Source organism: Amphiura filiformis, chromosome 13 (assembly GCF_039555335.1).
Source record: "Amphiura filiformis chromosome 13, Afil_fr2py, whole genome shotgun sequence".
Classification (NCBI taxonomy): domain Eukaryota; kingdom Metazoa; phylum Echinodermata; class Ophiuroidea; order Amphilepidida; family Amphiuridae; genus Amphiura; species Amphiura filiformis.
The window spans coordinates 45574862-45595753 of record NC_092640.1 but is presented as its reverse complement, the minus strand read 5'-3'; the positions used below and the strand labels follow the sequence as shown (position 1 = coordinate 45595753).

At 36.7% G+C, this 20892-nt stretch overlaps 1 protein-coding gene across 1 annotated transcript in view; it reads left to right on the top strand.

Moving 5' to 3' along the window:
- LOC140168411 (mitochondrial sodium/calcium exchanger protein-like) overlaps positions 1 to 20892 on the top strand; it is a 96027-nt gene that overhangs the window by 56736 nt on the left and 18399 nt on the right. The window contains exons 3-8 of the mRNA XM_072191798.1: positions 624 to 676; positions 7848 to 7905; positions 12253 to 12364; positions 13499 to 13666; positions 14359 to 14457; positions 17576 to 17704. Of these exons, the coding sequence (XP_072047899.1) occupies positions 624 to 676; positions 7848 to 7905; positions 12253 to 12364; positions 13499 to 13666; positions 14359 to 14457; positions 17576 to 17704 (619 nt within the window). The remainder of the gene's footprint in view (positions 1 to 623; positions 677 to 7847; positions 7906 to 12252; positions 12365 to 13498; positions 13667 to 14358; positions 14458 to 17575; positions 17705 to 20892) is intronic.

Genomic DNA, 20892 nt, shown 5'->3' with positions numbered 1-20892 from the left:
TTGATTATGCCTGCGGAAGTTTGAGCCAGCCCTTCATGGGTATACTGAACCCTCTTGTCTGGCCTTGTATGTTTCCTTGTCAATTTGTATGTATTTAATTGTCATTAAATTGGAATGATGACAGAAAAATAATACACACCATGACCATTTCTGTGCTGCCATGACAGGAAGTCTGGCAGAGTAGTCTCCTGCATGGCAGGCACTGGTCTTCCTGTACATTTGAATGCAAAAGCGATAGCGGCACCAGATTGAGCAGCAGTTTGTGATAATTGTAAATGTTTCTGTCAATAAATGTTTTTCTTCAGCAAATATTTTCAAAATGTTGTTTTATATTTCAACATAATAAAAAATTCAGAATGCCCCAATTTGTAAGAATTTTGCTATGAAAGTTATTACTAACTTTGATGATATTTGTCTGAAAAGTTCCTATCCTTTTCTGTATAGTGCATGATCAATCGCATGAGGATTTGGTCACACTTAATGGTCTTGGTACGTAGTGCCATGAGTCACGTGTATTTACAAAAATACATATTTATAATAGCTAAAGCTAGCTGGTAATCAAGATGAATATGGATACAGTCTTAAGGCTTAATTATTTCTTTACTTTTTATTTTTCCATGCAGTTTATTTGGCTAATTTTCCTGTTTGTTTCTCTGGGAGTAACAGCAGAAGATTTGTAAGTATTAATTAATTGAATCTCTGGATTCTACCCTACTACTACTTACGGGCTCTGTTGCTTTAGTCAGCCTTTGCATCAGGGCTTGAGATTAGAATTCCAGTTTCCTTTCTCACGAAGTAAGGGCTTGAGTAAAATTGTACATTTGTGTTTGGGAGTGGCCTTCTCTCCTTTCTCCTTTTCCTTGCTATTTTCTTCCATTTCTTGTTTTGTTTATCAAAGCTATCTAGGCCAGCATGCATTTTATTCGCCTACACTGGCTATCCAGGCTTGTGCTTTTTTTAGCTTGGCTTTTTTAGTACTAGCTTGGAACGGTCCATGGATTTCCCATGGATTTAAACATGTGTCCCTCACAGACCAACCTGGGTAAACAAACAAACAAAGTATACTATCCAGAGAGGGTGTGTCAGCTTCGCACTTGGTCCAGCCCTTTGGGCTGACCTCACACTCGCTTAGTCTGTTAAGGCCACAGACTGCGGCCACCTTCGCTTTTCATGCTCAATTTAGCTGTTGCCCTTCGGGCTGACCTCGCACTTCGTGCTCGCAAAGTTTGTGAGGGCCACAGACTGTGGCTACCTCCACCCTGGTCATTATCTTATTTTGCAGGTAACTCATGATTAATGCTTATTAGGCCAAGTAAAAAATAAAACATGTTTCACGTCCGGGTTTTCGAAAAAAAAGGAGGAGGAGGGGGCTTTTTATTTTCTATTTTTTATCGCAAAATTGGTGTAAATACCCATACTTAGAGCTGTTTTAGCGTATACAATAATGCCTGGAAAAAGGAGGAGGCCCTTTTTTATTTGTTGTTCTGAGAGTTACACCCCCTCCAATGATCACAAAACCTTCCTAAGATGTTTCTTGTATCTTAACAAGGCTATAGAAAGCATTCCAACTTCCTAGACATATTTTTTGAAAAGTTATAACTGAATTTCAAAAAATAAAATATATTTGAGGAAACCTCAAAAAAGGAAGCGGGAGGGGACGTGAAACATGTTTATTTTTTTATTTTGCCAAATCATAAAATTGTGGAAGAGATTCACCAATTCCAGAAGCAGATGTATGAGATTATATGGCTGAAGTTTTTAAATAACCTTCGAAATCTGCAAAAATTTCCCTCACATTCAGACTTCTTGTTATATCCAGACTATTGAAAATTAAGAATATTGATCTCACTTTAATATGCTGCATGCAGCATGGCACAATGGCACAATATACATATGGACCTGGTTGACTGATTGAATTGGATTAATATATAGCTCAAGTATTCATTCTCAGACTGCAGACATGTACATCATATGCAATGTTGACATTAAAAGGTGTATTGACCAAATTGCAGGTGTACACCCTAACCCTAAGCCTAATGTCAAACCTAATATATAATAATCCTAACTGTACTGCAGACAAATCATAACTCCAATCTTAATGCAGAGTGCTCTCGCAATGAAACAGCTAAAGTTTATTCATCATATAATTGGCAAAAATTATTTACTTTTTGTTACTGCATGTGTCAATAAAGTCCCAACTTAAGTAACACTCATGTAAATTCACATAAATGTTTGCCAGTCCCACATTACGCAATGCAGGGTAAGTGCTGCACCCAACTGTGTGCACACTTATCAATACACAATGTTAAGCCAAAAAAAGAAAAAGGTTTGTTTGTCTATAGAGGCTTATGAAACAGTTGGGTCGGTAGGTCGGATTTTTTTTTTTTTTACATGGATATTGCACTTGAAACTGACAATTTGAAGACTGGTAAATAAGTCAAAACACACAGCACTTTACTGGTTTAACTCTTGAGATGGTTCTGCATGTTATACTGTTCATTTTCTTTACATTTTCTTTCTTTAAATTTATACTAACCACTGTTTTACTAGCACACGGTCGGGACCAGGGTACACGGTCGGTCGGACGTGGACAAACAAACAATTTTTTTTTTTTGGCCTTAGGCCAAATAAAAAAATAAACATGTTTCACGCCCCCTCCCGCTTCCTTTTTTGAGGTTTCTTCAATTTTATTTTTATTTTTTGAAATTCAGTTATAACTTTTCAAAAAATATGTCTAGGAAGTAGAGATGGTTTCTATAGCCTTGCTTATATACAAGAAACACTTTTATAAGGTTTTGTGATAGTTACAGGGGGCCTATCTCTCAGAACTACAAATAAAAAGAGGCCTCCTCCTTTTTCCAGGCATTATTGTATACGCTAAAACACTACTAAAACAGCTCTAATTATGGGTATTTTCACTGATTTTGCGATAAAAAATAAAAAATAAAAAGTCCCCTCTTCCTCCTTTTTTTCAAAAACCCGGACGTGAAACATGTTTTTTATTTTACTTGGCCTTATGTGAGTCTCATATTTTTTTGCCAATTATAGACCAAACAAACTTGAAGCCCTAAACATTCATAACCTGCCAGCCTAAAATAATTGTTACTTCTCCCCTTATTTTTGCTTGTGTTGTGATGCTTATGCAGCTAGCGAATGATGTTACAAAGTGATTTTATTGTATCAAGGGATATTTTTCAGGTGTATTTTTACACTTATTTTTTAATCTTATCTCACAGGTTTCTGCTTCATTATCCAATTTGATCAGTCAACCAAGTCCATATGTGGTGCGATCAAGCAAAATCAGTCGGAACTCAGAAATATTGATTTTGAGATATAGCCAAAGAAAGGAAATATTTCCTTTTGATTCCTCTTGTTTTGCAAAGTCTTTTCTAATATCATTGGAACTGGTTGTTCAATTTCAATAGGGTTTTCTGCAAAATGCAGCTTTGTAAATGTATTTTACTAACTTATAAGAAACTGAACATTTAATATTTCTGAGTTCCGACTAATTTTGCTTGATCGCATCACATGTTTTTTATACTGGGACCCTAAAAAAGGTGGTGCTGTCACATTTTGCTAAATCATTTTGTCTACTTATTCCTATATTTTTGCTAAAATTCATCATGAACAAATGGTTTTGGTCTTATTTTGAAGATAAATTATTAATCTAATGAATTAATAACAAATACAATTAAACAAATGTATTAATTAATTACAACAGCTTAATTAAGTTAATTAGTCAGGGGTGGTGCCGGAAGTGGAGGAGCCGGAAGCGGAGGAGCTCTGTGTAATTCCAATGGGAAGTTGATGTTCATTTTATAAATTTATGCACTTTGTTGCCTAGTAGAAGTAAAATGCATTTTGCATAATGTTAATCTTATTTTTTAACTTTCTATAACTATAATTGCCTAGTTAATCTTAATGAACTTAGTAATTAAGGATTTAACAAGCTTTTAATTAATGTGCAGTGGAATGTGGGTCATACAATACAATGGGCTTTAATTTTGCATGCATGCATATGAAATAAATTTCAATATTGTTTTATCTTTGAAATATGAAATAAATCTTCTAAAAGGAGATTATTACAGTCAAAGGATTTAATCTGATGACATATTGATCTCTGGTTATTGTTAAATAGTTTATTGATCAGGGGCGGACTGGTGGTTTTAGGCGGCCGTGGCAAATTTATTAAGACCGGCCCTATTACTCAAATCATGGAAATAGTAGATGAGAAGGAATCACAACGAAATCGATCGCCTGTGACTAATCCCGCTTATCTATTCTTCATTACAAAGGAAGAGGACTCAACAAATTCCCTTTTGAGGACACTCATATTGCCGCCATCAGCGTGATTTGGTAGCATAACTGGACATTCATAGCGATAAATCTTTGCGCACAAACAAATTGTGAACCGGTTGTTGTGACCTTAGTTAATGAAGCGCACTTTTAACGCTCATTTAGACTGGAATTTATAAACATTTGCAACAGATTTTTGCATTTTCAGATGCAGAGAAGTCAAAACAATACAAATATTGGGAAATTTAATCAAAATACGTTGTATTTTCGACTAAAGACACTTTAAAAAAAGTTTTACATTTTGTAAGGATAATCGTATTTTCGCTGACCCCAAATTTAATTAAAATGTAAAGGTATAAAACAAGTTGTTCCGATTGTTTCCGAAAAATGGGAACAGATTCTATCATAAGACAAACGGAAAATCAATTCTATCAAATTGCCTTCACATGTGCCCCAGACCGCCCACATAGGTAAATTTGCCCCTAAATGTTTCAAATATATGACTTTCTACTTCCGATTTTCGTAATACATCCTTCCCACAAGGCATTATTTTTGGCTATGTTATCCCATCTGTCCCATAATGCATTCATATTTCCCGCCTTTCCTGCTCACAAGGCCATTTAGTCCATAAGCATTGGTCGCTTGACTGCAGCTTTAGAATTGAAAATGTCATGTCATAGAAATGTTACGTCTCCGATGACCATCGTGTTGGGATATAATCCCGAGGATTATGATATAACTATAGCGGTTGGCGTGTATAGAAAGCGTCAATGTACATGTCGGCAATGTGTTTGGAACTTTGATGATGGTTAGTTGTGATTCCTTCTCATCTACTATTTCCATGCTCAAATAGAGCGGGAAGCGAAGCGGCGTGAAGCAAGCGATGGGGTCCAGGGGCCCCCGTAAGGGCCCATGGTGGGGGTCCAGGGGGCGAAGCCCCCGGACAACTAAGGGTTTTAGCTATTCTATGGGGTCAGGAAGCCCGGATTTGACAACGTTTTCTGAAGCCAAATTCCATTTGTACAGACTTGAAATATTCTTTATCCATTGTCACTCACTTGCAATAATCAAGATCAAACCAACAGTTATTCAATTTATTAAGTAGTGTGCATGTTTTATGTTTTGACTCATTTGCACACATATAGAATTACATCTTTGCAGAACTGTGTTATCATATCGTGAGTATATATTCAATCATTAAAAGACAAATGCTAAAATTGTTTAGGTCTACTGTGTAAAGGTTAATAGCAACTTTTTAAAACTATTGCGATTTGGTAGTTCACAGCATCTAGCTTAATGGTAGTGAGCTTTGGCAAAAATTGCATTGATCATTTCATAGCGAAGCGTGATAAAACTCCACAGTGGCGTAGATTTGTTTTTTGACATTGGGGTTGGAAAAATATTCTTGAAATAGCACCTTTTGGCGACATAAGTTTATTGTACAAATGCAATTTGGCATATTGAAGCTAAACTGGTGATGCGAAGCGCGAAACAATTGACACTTTTTAGGCTAAAATGGCCAAATATGAGATTGATTTGGTCAGAAACTCACATAGGCCTACATGTGTCATCATGGGGGGCTTGTATGGACCATCCCTTTTAAAATATTGGGGGGAGGGATTTATCTACGCCTATGAGTTGAAACATCAAAAGGGAAAGAAATTGGTTTGAGTATATTGAACCGAGTAATGTGGCTGTAAGTATTATGTAATGTAATCCCTGCATTACAAGGAGCACCCCAGCCCAGAGGTTTTCGAATGATGGTCTAGCCGTGCTAGTTTTGACAGCTGATGGTGGTCCAAAGGGCCAAAGGCCGGGAGGGGGCACTCACTAAAAATGAGTGGAGCGACAAAGTGCAGTGCTTGGCCACAACCCACATTAACCCCATTTTTCAACTCCCTCTCACTCAATGACCGCTTTATTTTTTATTTTACTGAATTACCGAACTCCTCTCTTAATGACCCCTATTTTTTCTTTTCCTGTCACAATAAGACCTTCCTTTGTAAGGAATTTTTGATGACTTTTGAAAAACAATTATCAAAAATTTGTCAACTTTTATATTTTGACCCAAGTTTTGTCCCAGTCTCACTGAAAGAACCCCCTTTTGAGGCCTCCTTACTGAATGACCCCCTTGGTTATATGGCATCGAATCTCTCACCAAAAGACCCCTATAGCATGTATAGTTTCAAACTGGTGTCCCATGTCCGCACATCCCCATCACTTCCAAAGTCGAGTACCTGTAGGCCTATCAGCCCCTATTTCTATGGGCCTTAGGCCCTATCACTATGCAGACAAACAGCGGGCACACTGTGTAGGCCCTTATATTACTCATCCCCCTCAATTATCCCCCTCCTTTCTTCTCTTTTCCTTTCTTTCTCCTATGTCTGCCTAATACCAAATGCCCATACCGCCCTAGCCTCATTCCGCAGCCGCAATGAAATACCAATATTCCATTGACAGCCAGCCCAATATTTTGCTGTTGGCTTAAACATTTTACTGTATCGCATCTAGAGTATTGGCCTTTTGCTGTGTTTATGGTCTAGAGAATTGATTCAAAAGGCCATTTGTAGGTGATGCCATGACGGTGTACTAGTGGCCGCCTATAATAGTTTAGTGTCAGGGCCTATACCTCAGGCCCTATGTCTTAAGATACTCCTTCCCCATTCTCTCCCATTTTCTTCTATTTTCACTTTCTTTCTCCTCTTTTCCTTTCTCTCTTTCTCTTTTTTTTCCCCTTCTCCTTTCTTTTCCTTTTTCTTTCTTTTTCTCTTCTTTTTGAGCAACCGGCCCTGAGCTGCCCAGAACCAAGCGGCCCATGTGGCGATCGCCACAACGCCACAGTGGCCAGTCCGCCCCTGTTATTGATGTATGCTAATTGTACATGTATTGTACATGTACCTTTGTTACTAATTATTCACTGAATATTGATTTTTGGAACACCCTATATAGGAATTGGATATTTAAATTTGATATTATAGCAATTCTGTAAACTATTTTGAATATATCTTCCAAATTTAATGGCACTTAGGGAAATTTTACATAAATTAAAAAAATTAATTTACAACTTTTTTTCACACCCTGTATAACACAATGGACTTAACAAATATAGTGCAGACTATACATTTAATGAAAGGACTAACTGTGTACATTCCAAATATCAAGTTCATTTTCCAATTTAATATACTATGTAGAAATATTGGAGCGGTAAAGAAATTTAATTTTTTCGGTATTTTTCAATGGAATCACCCTGTATATTTTTTGGTACACCCTGTATATCCATTCAAACTTTACAGATTTGCAATCATGACAATATATGCTTTCTAAAAATGTATACTTTTACTAGTTTGGGTGAAAACTTTTTGAAATATAATCAGAAATACAAAAAAGGAGTTGATTTTTGACAAATTGCAAGATGTGACACAATTGGGTCCCACCTTAAAAAACATGACCATATGTATATATATCAGGCACTACAACATACAGGGTCTTGGTTTGCATTTCTTTGTTGTACAGTATTAATTTTACTTTTCTTGCTTTTATTTTTGTTTCAGCTTTTGTCCAGCGCTCACTGCCATATCACGTACCATGAAACTCAACCAGAGCATTGCAATATCCTTTTACTTTATTAATATTATGGGCACCATGAAGTTGTATTGCCCTTAGAGCTCCAAAGTCACGGTCTGTCGGTCAGTTTACTTTTTCTTATTTTTTGGCCGCATACAATATCAAGAAATGCAAGGTACCACAAAATACCATGGTAAACAATGATTTATAGAGTTTCTTAGGCTTGTTTTTAATATATCAGAGTTGTACGGTACAAATTACAAACAGGCACAACATTTTCACAACTTTTTTTGTGTATTTTATACCAAATATGAAAACAACAAAAACACGATTATATTTTTTCAGATTTTAAGGTCAGTCAGAAATTGCAATACAAATCTTTTTAGGCCTATATTTGTTTTTAACATTTTAGCCTCCCCATTTTCCATGAGAGCAGATCTTTTATTTCCCATAATTAGATAATAATGAGTATTGCATCCATAGAGTGGACCCAAAGAGATCCAGCTGTCATTTGTGTGTCGCTCATCGAGAGCAAAATAGTCTGTAGGTGCTTCATATAGAAGTCCCAAATATGCTAATGAGGAATATAGATTCATTCCATTGTTGAGTACCAGTGTTACATGAATAGAGCATGACATTGTATTCATAATCATCATTAGCATATTTGGGGCTTCTATATGAAGCAACAACCAAATAGTCTAACTCTGGATTATTTCTCCATGCACATGGTAAACTTTGATTTGAAGTGCATGCTTTTTTGCATTGCACAAGGAGTGTATTGTGCTGGTATATACCGTAACCACCCGGGTATAAGCCCACCTTCGGCTATAAGCCCACCCCCTATTTTTCAAATCATTATGAGAACAAGGGTGCACTCAGGTATAAGCCCAGTACTAAATGTTGGCCAAGTTCTTAAGCATGTTACGAACAAATATAAAAAATTTCAGTTGATAATTAATATTCCACACTTATAATTTTAAGAAATTGACAGAATAGAAATAAATATAGAAATTACTGGTACCTTGGGCATATAAAAATGGGGGTGATTGTTCTTATTTTATAAATTCAAGCACTAGCCCTTCCCGGTTATAAGCCCACCCCATTTTTGAAGTGAAATCTGCCACCTAGGGGGGTGGGCTTATACCCGAGTGGTTACGGTAATAGGTGCTAAGTGATGTGTGCAAATGTTTGTAACACTCAAGCTTAAGGGGGTACTACACCCCTGCCCAATTTTGTGCCTATTTTTGCATTTTTCTCAAAAATGATAGAGCATTGGTGACAAGTAAGATGTGTATATTATAGGGGCAAGGACTACAACTACTGCACTGGAAATTTTATTTCAGCACAGACAACAGTTGTGGAGTTACAGTCAAAAATGAGAGAAAATCAATATTTGATCAATAAATCAATAACTACTTGCTTTGAGTTGCTGAATTTTAAGTACAGTAGTTGTAGTCCTTGCCCCTATAATATGCATATCTTACTTGTCACCAATGTGCTATAATTTTTGAGAAAAATGCAAAAATAGGCACAAAATTGGCCAGGGGTGTAGTACCCCCTTAAACTAATTAAATGATGCAAATTATCATTTCAATACCAGGCTTTTGCAGTTAAATGCTGGAAGTACAATAGGCTTGCAGACCAATATGGCTGATATGCTATATTATTATGCACATGGCAAATTTGAGCTGGTTCTCTTTGCAGTGGCAGTACCAAGGGGTGGGGGTATGCCGGCGAAAAGTCGTGCACTAGGGTCAAACCCCCGGGTCAATCGCAAAGTATTGTGGATTTTAGTATTGTAGTATTTTCTTAATTGTTTGGCTAAAAATGAGGTAGCAAACTCGAGAAAAGAAGACTGATGAATTTTTTTAAAAATATAAAGCGTTGTCATGCATTCTTGTATTACATTACACCATTGGGAAATTCCCCTCATCAGTTTTTCGATCGTGAGGATTCAGTATTGTTGCACGCAAAAAATAGGTCTTAGAATTTGATCTTTCACAGTTAATATTTGTTTTAATGAACTAGTAACACAAAATATTAAAATCATGAAATCTTTCTTGTCTACTGAAGCACTCCGCACCGGATCCGAGTTGATTTCTATTTATTGCTGATGCACAGCTGGATTCATCTGCTGTTTGCTATTGTTGTTGTTGTTTTATATAATTTCATGGCTTTACTCAGATAAGGCCATGGATTTTTGTGAACAGAATGATAAAGATAAACAAGCTATTGTCAATTCATTTTAAGTCGCTGGTAGCCAGTATTTCAAAAAAGGGTGTAGCTTTGAATTGATGTGATGGGATTCGATTTTATTCAATATCTATGCTGACCAACAGATCATTCTATGGTTTCACGATTTAAATTACTATAGGCCTATGGCCCGAGATTGCCGAGAAGGCATTGAGGCAAACAGCATATGTGAAATGTTCCAAAGGTTAATGATCGAGAATGAAAAGAACAGATTAACTTTATCATGTTTGTGTCCCTATGCATCAGTGCGTATATTTATGGCCTTTACAATATTTTCTTATGTTCTTGGTTAGGTATGGGGTATTATTAAAATAAAAAATAGTTATATTAAATGAAATCCTAGCACAAATAAATCGTCTTCATTCAATTGTGCTCTCTTTAAAGCAAGTAGAAATAGCTTGTCAACTTTCAACATGGGAACACGTTATGAAGTATCTATAATTAGTGAAAAGATGTACATTGTAGCTCAGCGGCCGGCCAACAAAAAGAAATGGTCTATAGTAGGCCCTATACGAGAAACAAGATTTTCTTTCTGAATTGGTCGTATTTTTACGTGTAAGAAAATCAATCGCATTATCGTGTTCACTCTAGCGTAAGTTTGGGCCCTATTTGACTCATTGGAATGTTCGAAATGACCCTCCGCGACTCTCAAGGTAAAATGAATCAAGTATAGCTCTTGACGATGCAGAGGTCAATTTCACTGGTAAGCGTCCTTGCTATTTTCCTTTCTCAAGAAGGAAAATGTTACCGGTAAACTCTCGCTGCTCTTTGCCGGTAAATAGCAGGGAAGGTCAGTTTCTTTACCGGCAAATGGTCCCAATAGAAACACACCTACTGTCTCTAATTGAGTCTAAAAGTGGAAATTGTAGGTGACAAAATATAAATGTCATACTTTTTGATGGAATTGCCAAACTCTTAAAGGGGCATTTCGTGATCCACAGCCTCATCCCCCCACTTTTCCCAAAAAAAGTTGAGATTTTTACACCACTGGATACCTCTGGCTACATAATGTTTATGTACCAAATATTTCTTGCAGATTAATTCGTTTAGCAAAAATATTGCCAAATTTGAATTTCGTTCTGGTGCACCAGAACGAAATTACAACACATTGTCTATGGAGCAGTGTAATACACATAATCATGCATAACTCGCATAAGCATAAAATCTGAATCAACTGAAATTTTGGAAATAAGCTTTTTTCGTGGATATCTACTGAAAAATGTCATAAAAAGAGGATGCTAGGATCACAAAATCCTCCTTTAAATTAGGGAAAGGAGTAATTTTCCCAAGTTCTTTTGTATCAAAAGACCAAACACAATGCATTTGTTGACCCATGCACAAAGCAAATTATGTTCTTGCTTGAGCTACCTCATGGAAAAATTATGAACTTTTGTGTTGAATTTTAGACCTACAAAAGAATAAGATCTACTCATATTAAGTTGTCAATTTATGGAATAATGGGACAAATATTTTTCTCTATGTAAATTTCATCAACATTCTTAGGGCTACAATTTCTTCCCACAGTGTGAGAATTAATCTTGATTCTTACAAACAAATTTTTGCAGGAATTGTCTGTTCTTGAATTATAGGTTAATAAATGCGTATCACTTGAGCCCCGGAAGGGGGGAGTGCATTAGATGCATCAACATCTCAGCACAAGTACATTATTTTGTACAATTTCTCGAGCAACAAGTGATACACATTTATTAACCTATTTCATACACGAGAAAAAAATCCTGTGATTTTTCGGTATTTTTATAACAAAATTGTCACTAAAAATTTTGGAAAATGCAAGTAAATATAAATGTATCCACCCGCAAGAAAAATGAACGCGTCCGAAAGCACTGTGCGTACTACGCAGAGTGCGCACCTGTGCAGTTATACAATATTTATGCATGACTAGTAATTTACTAATGTGTGCTCTGATTGGTTCTCACTATCTAGGAGTGTATGAAAGGTAGCTAATAATTGTTTAAATTTTAAAACGATTGACTTTAATATCACACAATTCATTTACGAGAATCTGTGCTAGAAACAATTGGGCTCTTCACACTAAATTTCAAGCTCAAGATTTTTAGTAATTTTATTGGCAAAGTTATCTTCTTCATCTCAATGTTATCCTTAACTCATCATTTCTACGGTGTGACATTTTTAGCGTTTGGAAACGGGGCACCGGATATCTTTAGTGCTATAGCTGCCATATCGAATGCCAAAGAAGGTGATGCTGGTTTGGCTATTGGTGCTTTATTTGGTAAGATTATCTTATAATTGTGTGGACTTACAGCAGTGTGTACTAACTGTACATGATGTTTTCTACCTCACACTGAGGGAAGCACGGTGGCCCAATGGTTAGGGCGCAAGCTTCATGATCGGAAGGTTGCGGGTTCGAGCCCACCACGGCCAGTGTGTTGCGTCTTTGAGCAAGATAGCTTAATTCCCCATTGCTTCACTCCACCCAGGTGTAAAATGGGGGAGCTGCTGGGGTAATCACAATCTAAGTCGCTGAGAGTACCTGCGCATCAGTTGCAGACTTGGTGAAGCGGAAATGATTCTGATATATCCTAATGGCAGCGGAATAATTGTTGAAGTGTGCTGATAATTAGGCCATGCCTAGCTGAAGCGCACGTTAAATCAAACAACATTTATTTATTTATTTATTTATCACTATGTTTTGAGTTCAATTGATCTGGGGATTGGGATTTTAGAAGCAGAAATGTGACCTGCTAGGCTGCTACCATGAAATAAGCTGTAAGTCGCAAGTTGGTAGTTTCAAGATATCCTGGTTGCTGAGTGGATGTTTTATGTTTGCCGTGCACCTGTACAAGTCAGTAGTATGTCCTTCATTGTGCCGCATTCACAAAGGACATACAGACATAGCTTAAACAGGTGTGTGTGAAACACCAACGCAGCAGCCACAACATCTCGAAACTACCAACTTTACAAATATATATCATGGTGGGCCAGGGTGGTATCCACCAAATATCATGTTGTTTTTCATATGGCCTAAACAAAACATATTCCAGGCTTGAAAATTTCACTGAAGTTATGAGAAAAAATATGAGCATTCATCTGATACCAAAATTTGCAGTTTAAAGTACAGAGATGAGGCGGATAATAGGGTACGTCACCTTTGGATTCAAAGCTTGAATGCTAAAGGCCAATTTGTACAAATGTAGTCTGATGTAGTTGTCTGCGATTTCCATTGTAGTACTCTTTGGGTACAATTCCTTTGGTTGCAACAGAAAAATGCACAGAAAAACATTGGACTATATGCTGGCCTTAATGCTTAATAGTGTGGGAAAATATGCCCAACATTGGACTATAATAGTGTTTAGTCTTTGATTCAGTAATTTTGATAGATTCTCATTTTGATTGTATCCATTAGGTGCTGGCGTGTTTGTGACTACAGTAGTAGCTGGTTCCATAGCTGTAACCCACCCATTCAAACTAGCTGAGAGGCCATTCTTACGTGATGTTGTATTCTACATTGGAGCTGCATTCTGGACTTTTACTATTCTGTATAGACGGCAAATTGTCCTGGCTGAAGCTATAGGTATGACTGACTTCAGGTATTCTTGCAAAACAATAATAGTAGTTGGTGTTACGTCATGTTGCATGACAGTTTTGTGCTAAAACCAGTTCTAGCACTCATCATCATTTGGGTCAGGAAGAGGGGGCCAACGAAAGCATGTCTATATATCACTTAGGGTGATTGCATCATCACATCACGTGGTATGCATGCACGCGCAGTGCATGGTTAATTGTGTGATTTGTACAACACATTATGTAAAGCTCCTGGCGTCCTGGGTGGGATGGTCAAAATCTGAAGGAAAAAAATCACATACAATGTGAGGTTTAATCAAATGAGGACAAGAAAAAAATGTGTAAATATGCTAATTATTACAAGATAATATTATAAAAGAAATTGATTTGGATGACTGTCAAAATTTGTGAACCAAAATGACATTATTTAACTTATTTAACCTTGATTGGCAAATAACCTTGGGGAGGAAAAGAAGAGAAGATTTGCATGGGGCTTTATGCCCAAGAATTCAGATTTCTCTCTCTATGTAATTGTAATTGACACCCATATCTCTGAATGTTCCTTTAAGTCCTGGCCTATGCAAAGTATGTATTCTCCTAGTCTAATCTCCTTGATTTGTGTGTGAAAGTGAATGGTTATATAGTTTTGTGTATAACTACCAGAATGAATAACATATTTATATTTTGCTTTTCTTTCATCAGGTTTTATTGGTCTCTATGTGGGTTATGTATTAGTGGTTCTCATTGGCAGAAAGGTATATGAAATACAAAGAAAGAGGCAGCAGAGCCAACCAATGAGAAGTAAGTACAAAATTCAATTTGTATGCAGTGAATGGAGATTATTTGCCTGGAAACAAACTTCCCAAGAGTAGTTTTTACATGTTTTAAAGACAAAACTGAAAATTTTGTTAATTTGATTTATAAGAGGGACGAAAAATCAGGCAAGTTACCACATAAGCCTTAGCTGCAGTAAATTCCCAATTGTAATTGTTACTGTTTAGAAGACAAAACTGAAAAATTATGTATTTGACATTGTCAGCACCCTTGATCAGCCATAGGTTTGTAATTGTACACTCTATAGATGTGATCATTTGACTCTGTATTTTATGGATATTGCTGGGATATCAAAGCATTGCTTTTAATATTTCCCATCAGTCTCATTCACTAGCATCAGGTTGTGTGTGGTGCTCAAATTGTGAGCATCCACAACAAACCCAGTGCTTATTCAGAGATATGGACCAATAGAAAACAATAGAAACAAGAATAAAATAGATTGTCCATTTTATAGCTTGTTTTACAGAGATTTTTATTGTTCAATAATTTTATACTCAAAATTGCAACTAGCATAGATATTTGCATATTAATTTTCTGATCAATATGATCATCATTGCTATTATATAGGCTAATCATTTTAAAATCTTAATTACGGTTACAGTGCATATTGCTTATGCTTATGTCCAAAGTCTTCTAATGCAGGTGGATTGGAATTTGTTTTATAATACTGTTTGTCTTGTTTGTTTGTTTGTTTGCTTGTTTGCATTGTCCTTTTTGTATCTGTTCATCTGTTTTGCAGGTACATTCAATACTCTTGATAAAACAAATCCCTTATGAAACTTTCCTTGCATGCCTCTAACTTCAAGACATAGATGGAAAGTAAACTGGTCCCAAAAAGTAACTTACCAGGTAAGAAATTCGTCTGTCAAGTTCAAACGACAAATCGTATTATACTGAATAGCATATGAGTGGAAGCGGTGTACATTTACGCGGAGTTTGACACCTCATTTGTCGCAAACAGATCAAAACTTTTGAAGTTATGCTCATTTGAACAAGCCTACTATCAAATTTGAAAGTTGCAGGTCCGCCCCAATGAATTCACACAATAAACAGACACATGAAAGGATGTTCAGAACTTTTATTCTTTGTCAACTCACACTTTCCTGCTCAAACCTTCCTCACATGAACCATCTTAACAGTCTTCAATACCTGGTGTATCCACCATCTGCATCAATGAACGCAATACTCTGGACACACCCAAGGTCCCCTAAATCCCTGGTCATCATATTGATTCTTTCATTCGACTTAATTTATTCAGATGATTGAATAAGGACAATTGTCATTGAACTTTGATCATTCTTCATCCTCACAAGAAGCAATAGGAAAGTTAGTCATGCAAAGAAGAAGAGGAGAGCACTGATTACACCTGTATACTGCCAACCATCTCAAGTGGTATGAGTGCAACTTTCATTCCAGTGGATAGGTTCGGTTAAATAAGCATAACTTCAAAAATACTCATCCGTTTGCAACAAATGAGGTGTCAAAATACGCGTAAATTAACACTGCTTCCACTCATATCCCATTTAGTGTAACACAATTTGTCGTTTGAATTTGACAGACAAATTTCTTACCTGGTAAGTTTCTTTTTTGGAGCAGTTTATTTTCATTACCATTAGACATGCAGTGATGGTGTTGTTATAAAGTTAGTGAATTTATGTTGTAACAGCCATAATTTGAACAGCTTAACAAGTTATAACAATAAGTTTCATCAGATATTTGTTTGGTCAAGTGTATAGGGGCATAGTTTGAACTGTGATCACATAATACCAGTATTGGTTGAACATGCGTTGGATGTTGCCAAAAGTGTACCTCTAAGGTAGCTTATAATAGTGGCCCAAACTGCAGCAGTACCCAGGACTCAAAATTCTTTTTGATTACAAAGTCTAATTTGAACAGATTCTACACAAAGTAGCCCTCACTTATTCGTTTTGTTATGGCAAATATTTTTCACACGTCATGTTTTCACAGGTTCTATTCAGGAGCAAATCCCAGTTGAACAAATTTTTTAGACTAAAGTTTGATCACAAACTACTTCATTTATGGGCACAAGATGTGGTAGATCAATCCAAGTTCAAAGTTGCTGCGGGAGATGCTGCATAATTTTTTGCAACTGAACAGTTCAAGCAATGCACATGCTTTTATTATCTACTAATTTTAGTCCTTCATTCCAGTGAAAAACCTTTTCCTAATGGATTCACTGATTTGAATTGAAGACTTGTCCTAACCTTTGTTTCCATCAAAATTATCTGAAGTTAGTGTAGTATGATTAGAAATGTTTCAGAGAACCAAACTGAGAAGGTTGCAAGGAAACATTAGAGGAAGTCTTCTCGCTCCTGGTGCACGAGGTCCTGGGTTCGATTCCTGGTGGAAGTTGCTGGGATAAGTCTGAATTTAATTAGCAACATCTGAAGATTAAATTCAGACTTTGGCTCTCCCCTTGATGCATTTATAGTTGGGTAAATAAACCATGAGAGAATTCTGTCCTTCAGAGGGGATGTAAAGCTGTCTGTCTCACAAGAGTTTTCACAAGAGGCTCTCTTGGGTTATCCAGGGGAATCAACCCGAACAAATCAAAACAAAATCTTGCATACTGTCTGTCACCTTATCATATGGTATATTCTGTGGGTGGGGTTGTTGCATTTATGCGCTTACCCATTTCTCACGTCAAAGGGGATACCTGCAAGAAAATTTTCTTTTAAAATTGAAAGCCGATTCCCCTGATAAGAAATTGAAATTTACAAATTGTTTCACCAAGCAGTATTTATTTTATGGCATGTTCTGTGATTTTCCCCATTGAGTGCAACAGTAAGCTTCCCCTTGGGGCATGAGATGGAAAAGCCAAATCCTGGCAAAAACAACCAATGTGACCAACTGAATGGCAGTTTATACATGTGGAGGAATGAAAGAGATTGGGTCCTGCAGCCACTACATCAGTACCAGAAAACAACCATGCATGAAGGATCACCTATCCCTAATTCTCACATTTATTGCATGATAATGAACTATATTAAGTCCTTATTGTGTAATGCCTGAGTTTTTCACATCCTATCATGTCATAAATGTCTACTACTATTTGTTATTGCAGTTCCAGTAGGCTCTCCGTCCATCAACACTGAGGGCGGTGTTTCTTCCAACTATGGATCGGTCAACGATCATGATCCCCATGTCAACCAAGAATCCTATATGCATAGCAGTACTAACCACTCTGTGAAAGGTGCGATAACTGTAGTCTGTGTTAACTAATGTTGCTTGCAATTATTAAGTAAAAGTTACAATCAGGGGTTCTCAACAGGTGCAGCCCAAGGGCCAAGTCTGGATGGCCGACTAATGATAGTTGGCCCTTGACCAACTCAAAAATGTTAAGAAAAAACATGAAAATAAAAAACTAGGGTGTATTTGGCCTTCAAGGATGTATTTTTGAAATGTGTTTGCAAACACTCATTTAGGGGTTCAACTCCCCCCCCCCTCGAACAGAAAAAGTTGAGAACCCCTGATTACATCTTGAAAACTTAATGCATATCGTTATTGGAGCGCTATTTGCATATGTGTGAGCTTATATGTGTATGTAAGTGCCCCCAAATGAGCATATTTACACGATATTTTATACACAACCATCGACATTCAAAACAAGGACATCCACAGTTTGCGGATAGCTGCAATAGAGGACACCAGGGGGTAGGGTAATATTCCAGGTTGGCAAAAAACACATAGTGGAAAATTTAACTGCATGTGTGTAGTGTACCAGCCCAGTTACGTGTTAATGTGTATCCTGATTGATGCAAGTGAGGTTTTTATGTGTGAGCATGCACATAGTGTGTTGCTTTTTCAAAAGCGTGTAAGATTTTTGAGACACAAGGAAGGAGGTGAAAGGTAATATGGGATAGAAGTAGTGCAGATCAGATCAGATCAAACTAGATCAGACAAAGAATTGACCCAAATAAATGCCGGCATAACAGGATTATAACATTATGGCTTTGCATCCTTTGTGCTATACCTAATAATACTTGTTGATTCACATGTGTCGAATAACAAAAATACTCATTGCAAAGCTAACAGAACTAACCTGATTGAATTGTGTAATTAATTGTTTAAACTTATGATCTCAACACAAAATTAAGACGTACCTCAAATTTTTGGGTTACAACTTTGACCTTCATCATAGATTTTAAATAGGTATTTAAAATCTATGCCTTCATCTAGATGACAATCTTATCTTGTTTGTTTGGTTTTTGAACATCACTGATAGGTAGGAACATTTTTTCAGTGTCAAATTCTGTTCTTGTTAGAAAACAAGCCAGGTGGGAATTCCCCTGGACAAGGAATTTACTGCTAATTGTTCGGGTCTATCCGTACGTAACTCGGGGAGCTGGTCCTGGCTGCGATGGTTAATATATGTAGGTCAAATAGGGATTGCACCGATCTTGAACCCGGGGGTACTCAAGTTTGGTTTTGGTAGGGACGTGCGCTGAGAATTTGAAAGTGGACCCATAAATATACCAATTTTTCAAGAAATTTGGACCCATTGATATACCAAAAGTCAAAATTTTCGGCCGAATTTAACCCAAATTGTCTTAGTTTTTACAAATTTTCCTAAAATTTTGGGAAAATTTTAAAAATTTTGGCTAGATTACGGAAATTATTATTGGGCTATTTTCCGAAAAAATTGAGAAAATTTTGAAAAAAAAGGACCCATTCATATACCAAAATAGGCTTTGAAAAAGGGGTCATTGATATACCAAGAGGCTGAAAATGCTACCCATATTTATGCACGCCCCCGTATGGTCATTTGTACTGAGTACCCCCGGGTCTTGAACGGCGCTTCATAGGAATGGCTAAATGGAATGATTTGGGCCACCGCGAGCAGCAACTTCTTGTAAAATGTGCGACCATGTGGGTTTGGCAGCACAATATAAACACCATTGCTCAGAGGTTGGGTCAAATCAATAAATCACTGAATTTTTTTTAATTTCCTAGAATTTAAACTAAATAGAAAGTTAAGGTTTTTTTTTTATTAAATATTTGTATTCAACTAGTTATTGGTTTGCTAATGTAGTTTACTTAAATTTATTTTTTGCCATACTGCAAATACCCTTTGTGAAATTGATATTGTTAATTTGTAAGTGCATTACAGTTTTCATAATTTTCATTTAGCCTGTTTTAACACTCATTGCATGTTTAAAAATTGATATGATATGATAAGATTTTTACAATTACATTTCATGAATTGGTTTGAGTTTGTATGTGTGTCCCTTGTCCTTTTGCCTCTTTAAAAACCTACCCTTCTTTGCTAGGTCATCCAACATTCTCCTACTGATCATTTATGACCTTTGACCTACCCTTTTATTATAGCATTTTTCTTTCCTCGTGCCTATCAACATTGTTTGCTTGATGCCTGATGCATGATACAGTATTACTATTATTATATCTGTTATTTGCTACAAAATTGATATTTTATTTATATGCAACCTGTGACCCTCCTTTGACCTTTGATACATTCCCTCCATATCATAATAAGGTATCGTGTACCCACCCCAACCACTTTTATTCTCCGATACAGTGTGCTTGTTTTAGGTTATTATTACTAAATTCATCTTTTAGTTACAACATTAAACACATCCTCGGGATGGCACACAACTCAAGGAGGTGTCGGACTTTAAATATCTTGGTTCATTTGTTGCTGACAGCAAGAAAGACTTTCTGACTCGCAAAGCTCAAGCATGGAAAGCTTGTAACAAGCTGCACACCATCTGGCAGTCCAACATATCAAGAAATACCAAGCTTGCCTTCTTTAGAGCCTGCATAGAGAGTATCCTCTTATATGTAAGTGAGACCTGGACAATGAAGAAAGATCTTCAGGACCGTCTTGATGGTACCTACACCCGGCGGTTGATGAGGGTTCGAAATATATCCTGGCGTGAACATAAAACCAAAGCAGAGATCTACGATGGTGTTCCACAGGTGTCCTCCATCCTTGCTCAACGGCGAGCCAGATTTGCAGGCCACTGCTACCGAGCAAAAGACCAAATAATTTCAGATGTTATCTGTATGAGGCTTCCACAAATATGTAGAGGAAGAAGACCATTCAACTACATTGACTGTGTGGCAAGGGACGTCAATCAAGAAATTAATGACCTTCCAAATCTGATGGCTGATAGAGATTCCTGGAAAAGAATTGTAAACTCTTTCTCGGATGCGTCCGCAAGATAGATAGAAACACATCCTTTTATGTTATAAATAACCTACCCATCCACTCTACATTACCCCACATTCATTTCCTGATGCACTTCGATTGTTTTTTAGGCCCAAAAAAAGTTTGTTTGCTCTTTCTCAACTGACCCAAAATGTCCAGAAATCATCTGCTTTTTTTAGTTGTTGAAAAAATGTATTTGTAAGGTTGATTTT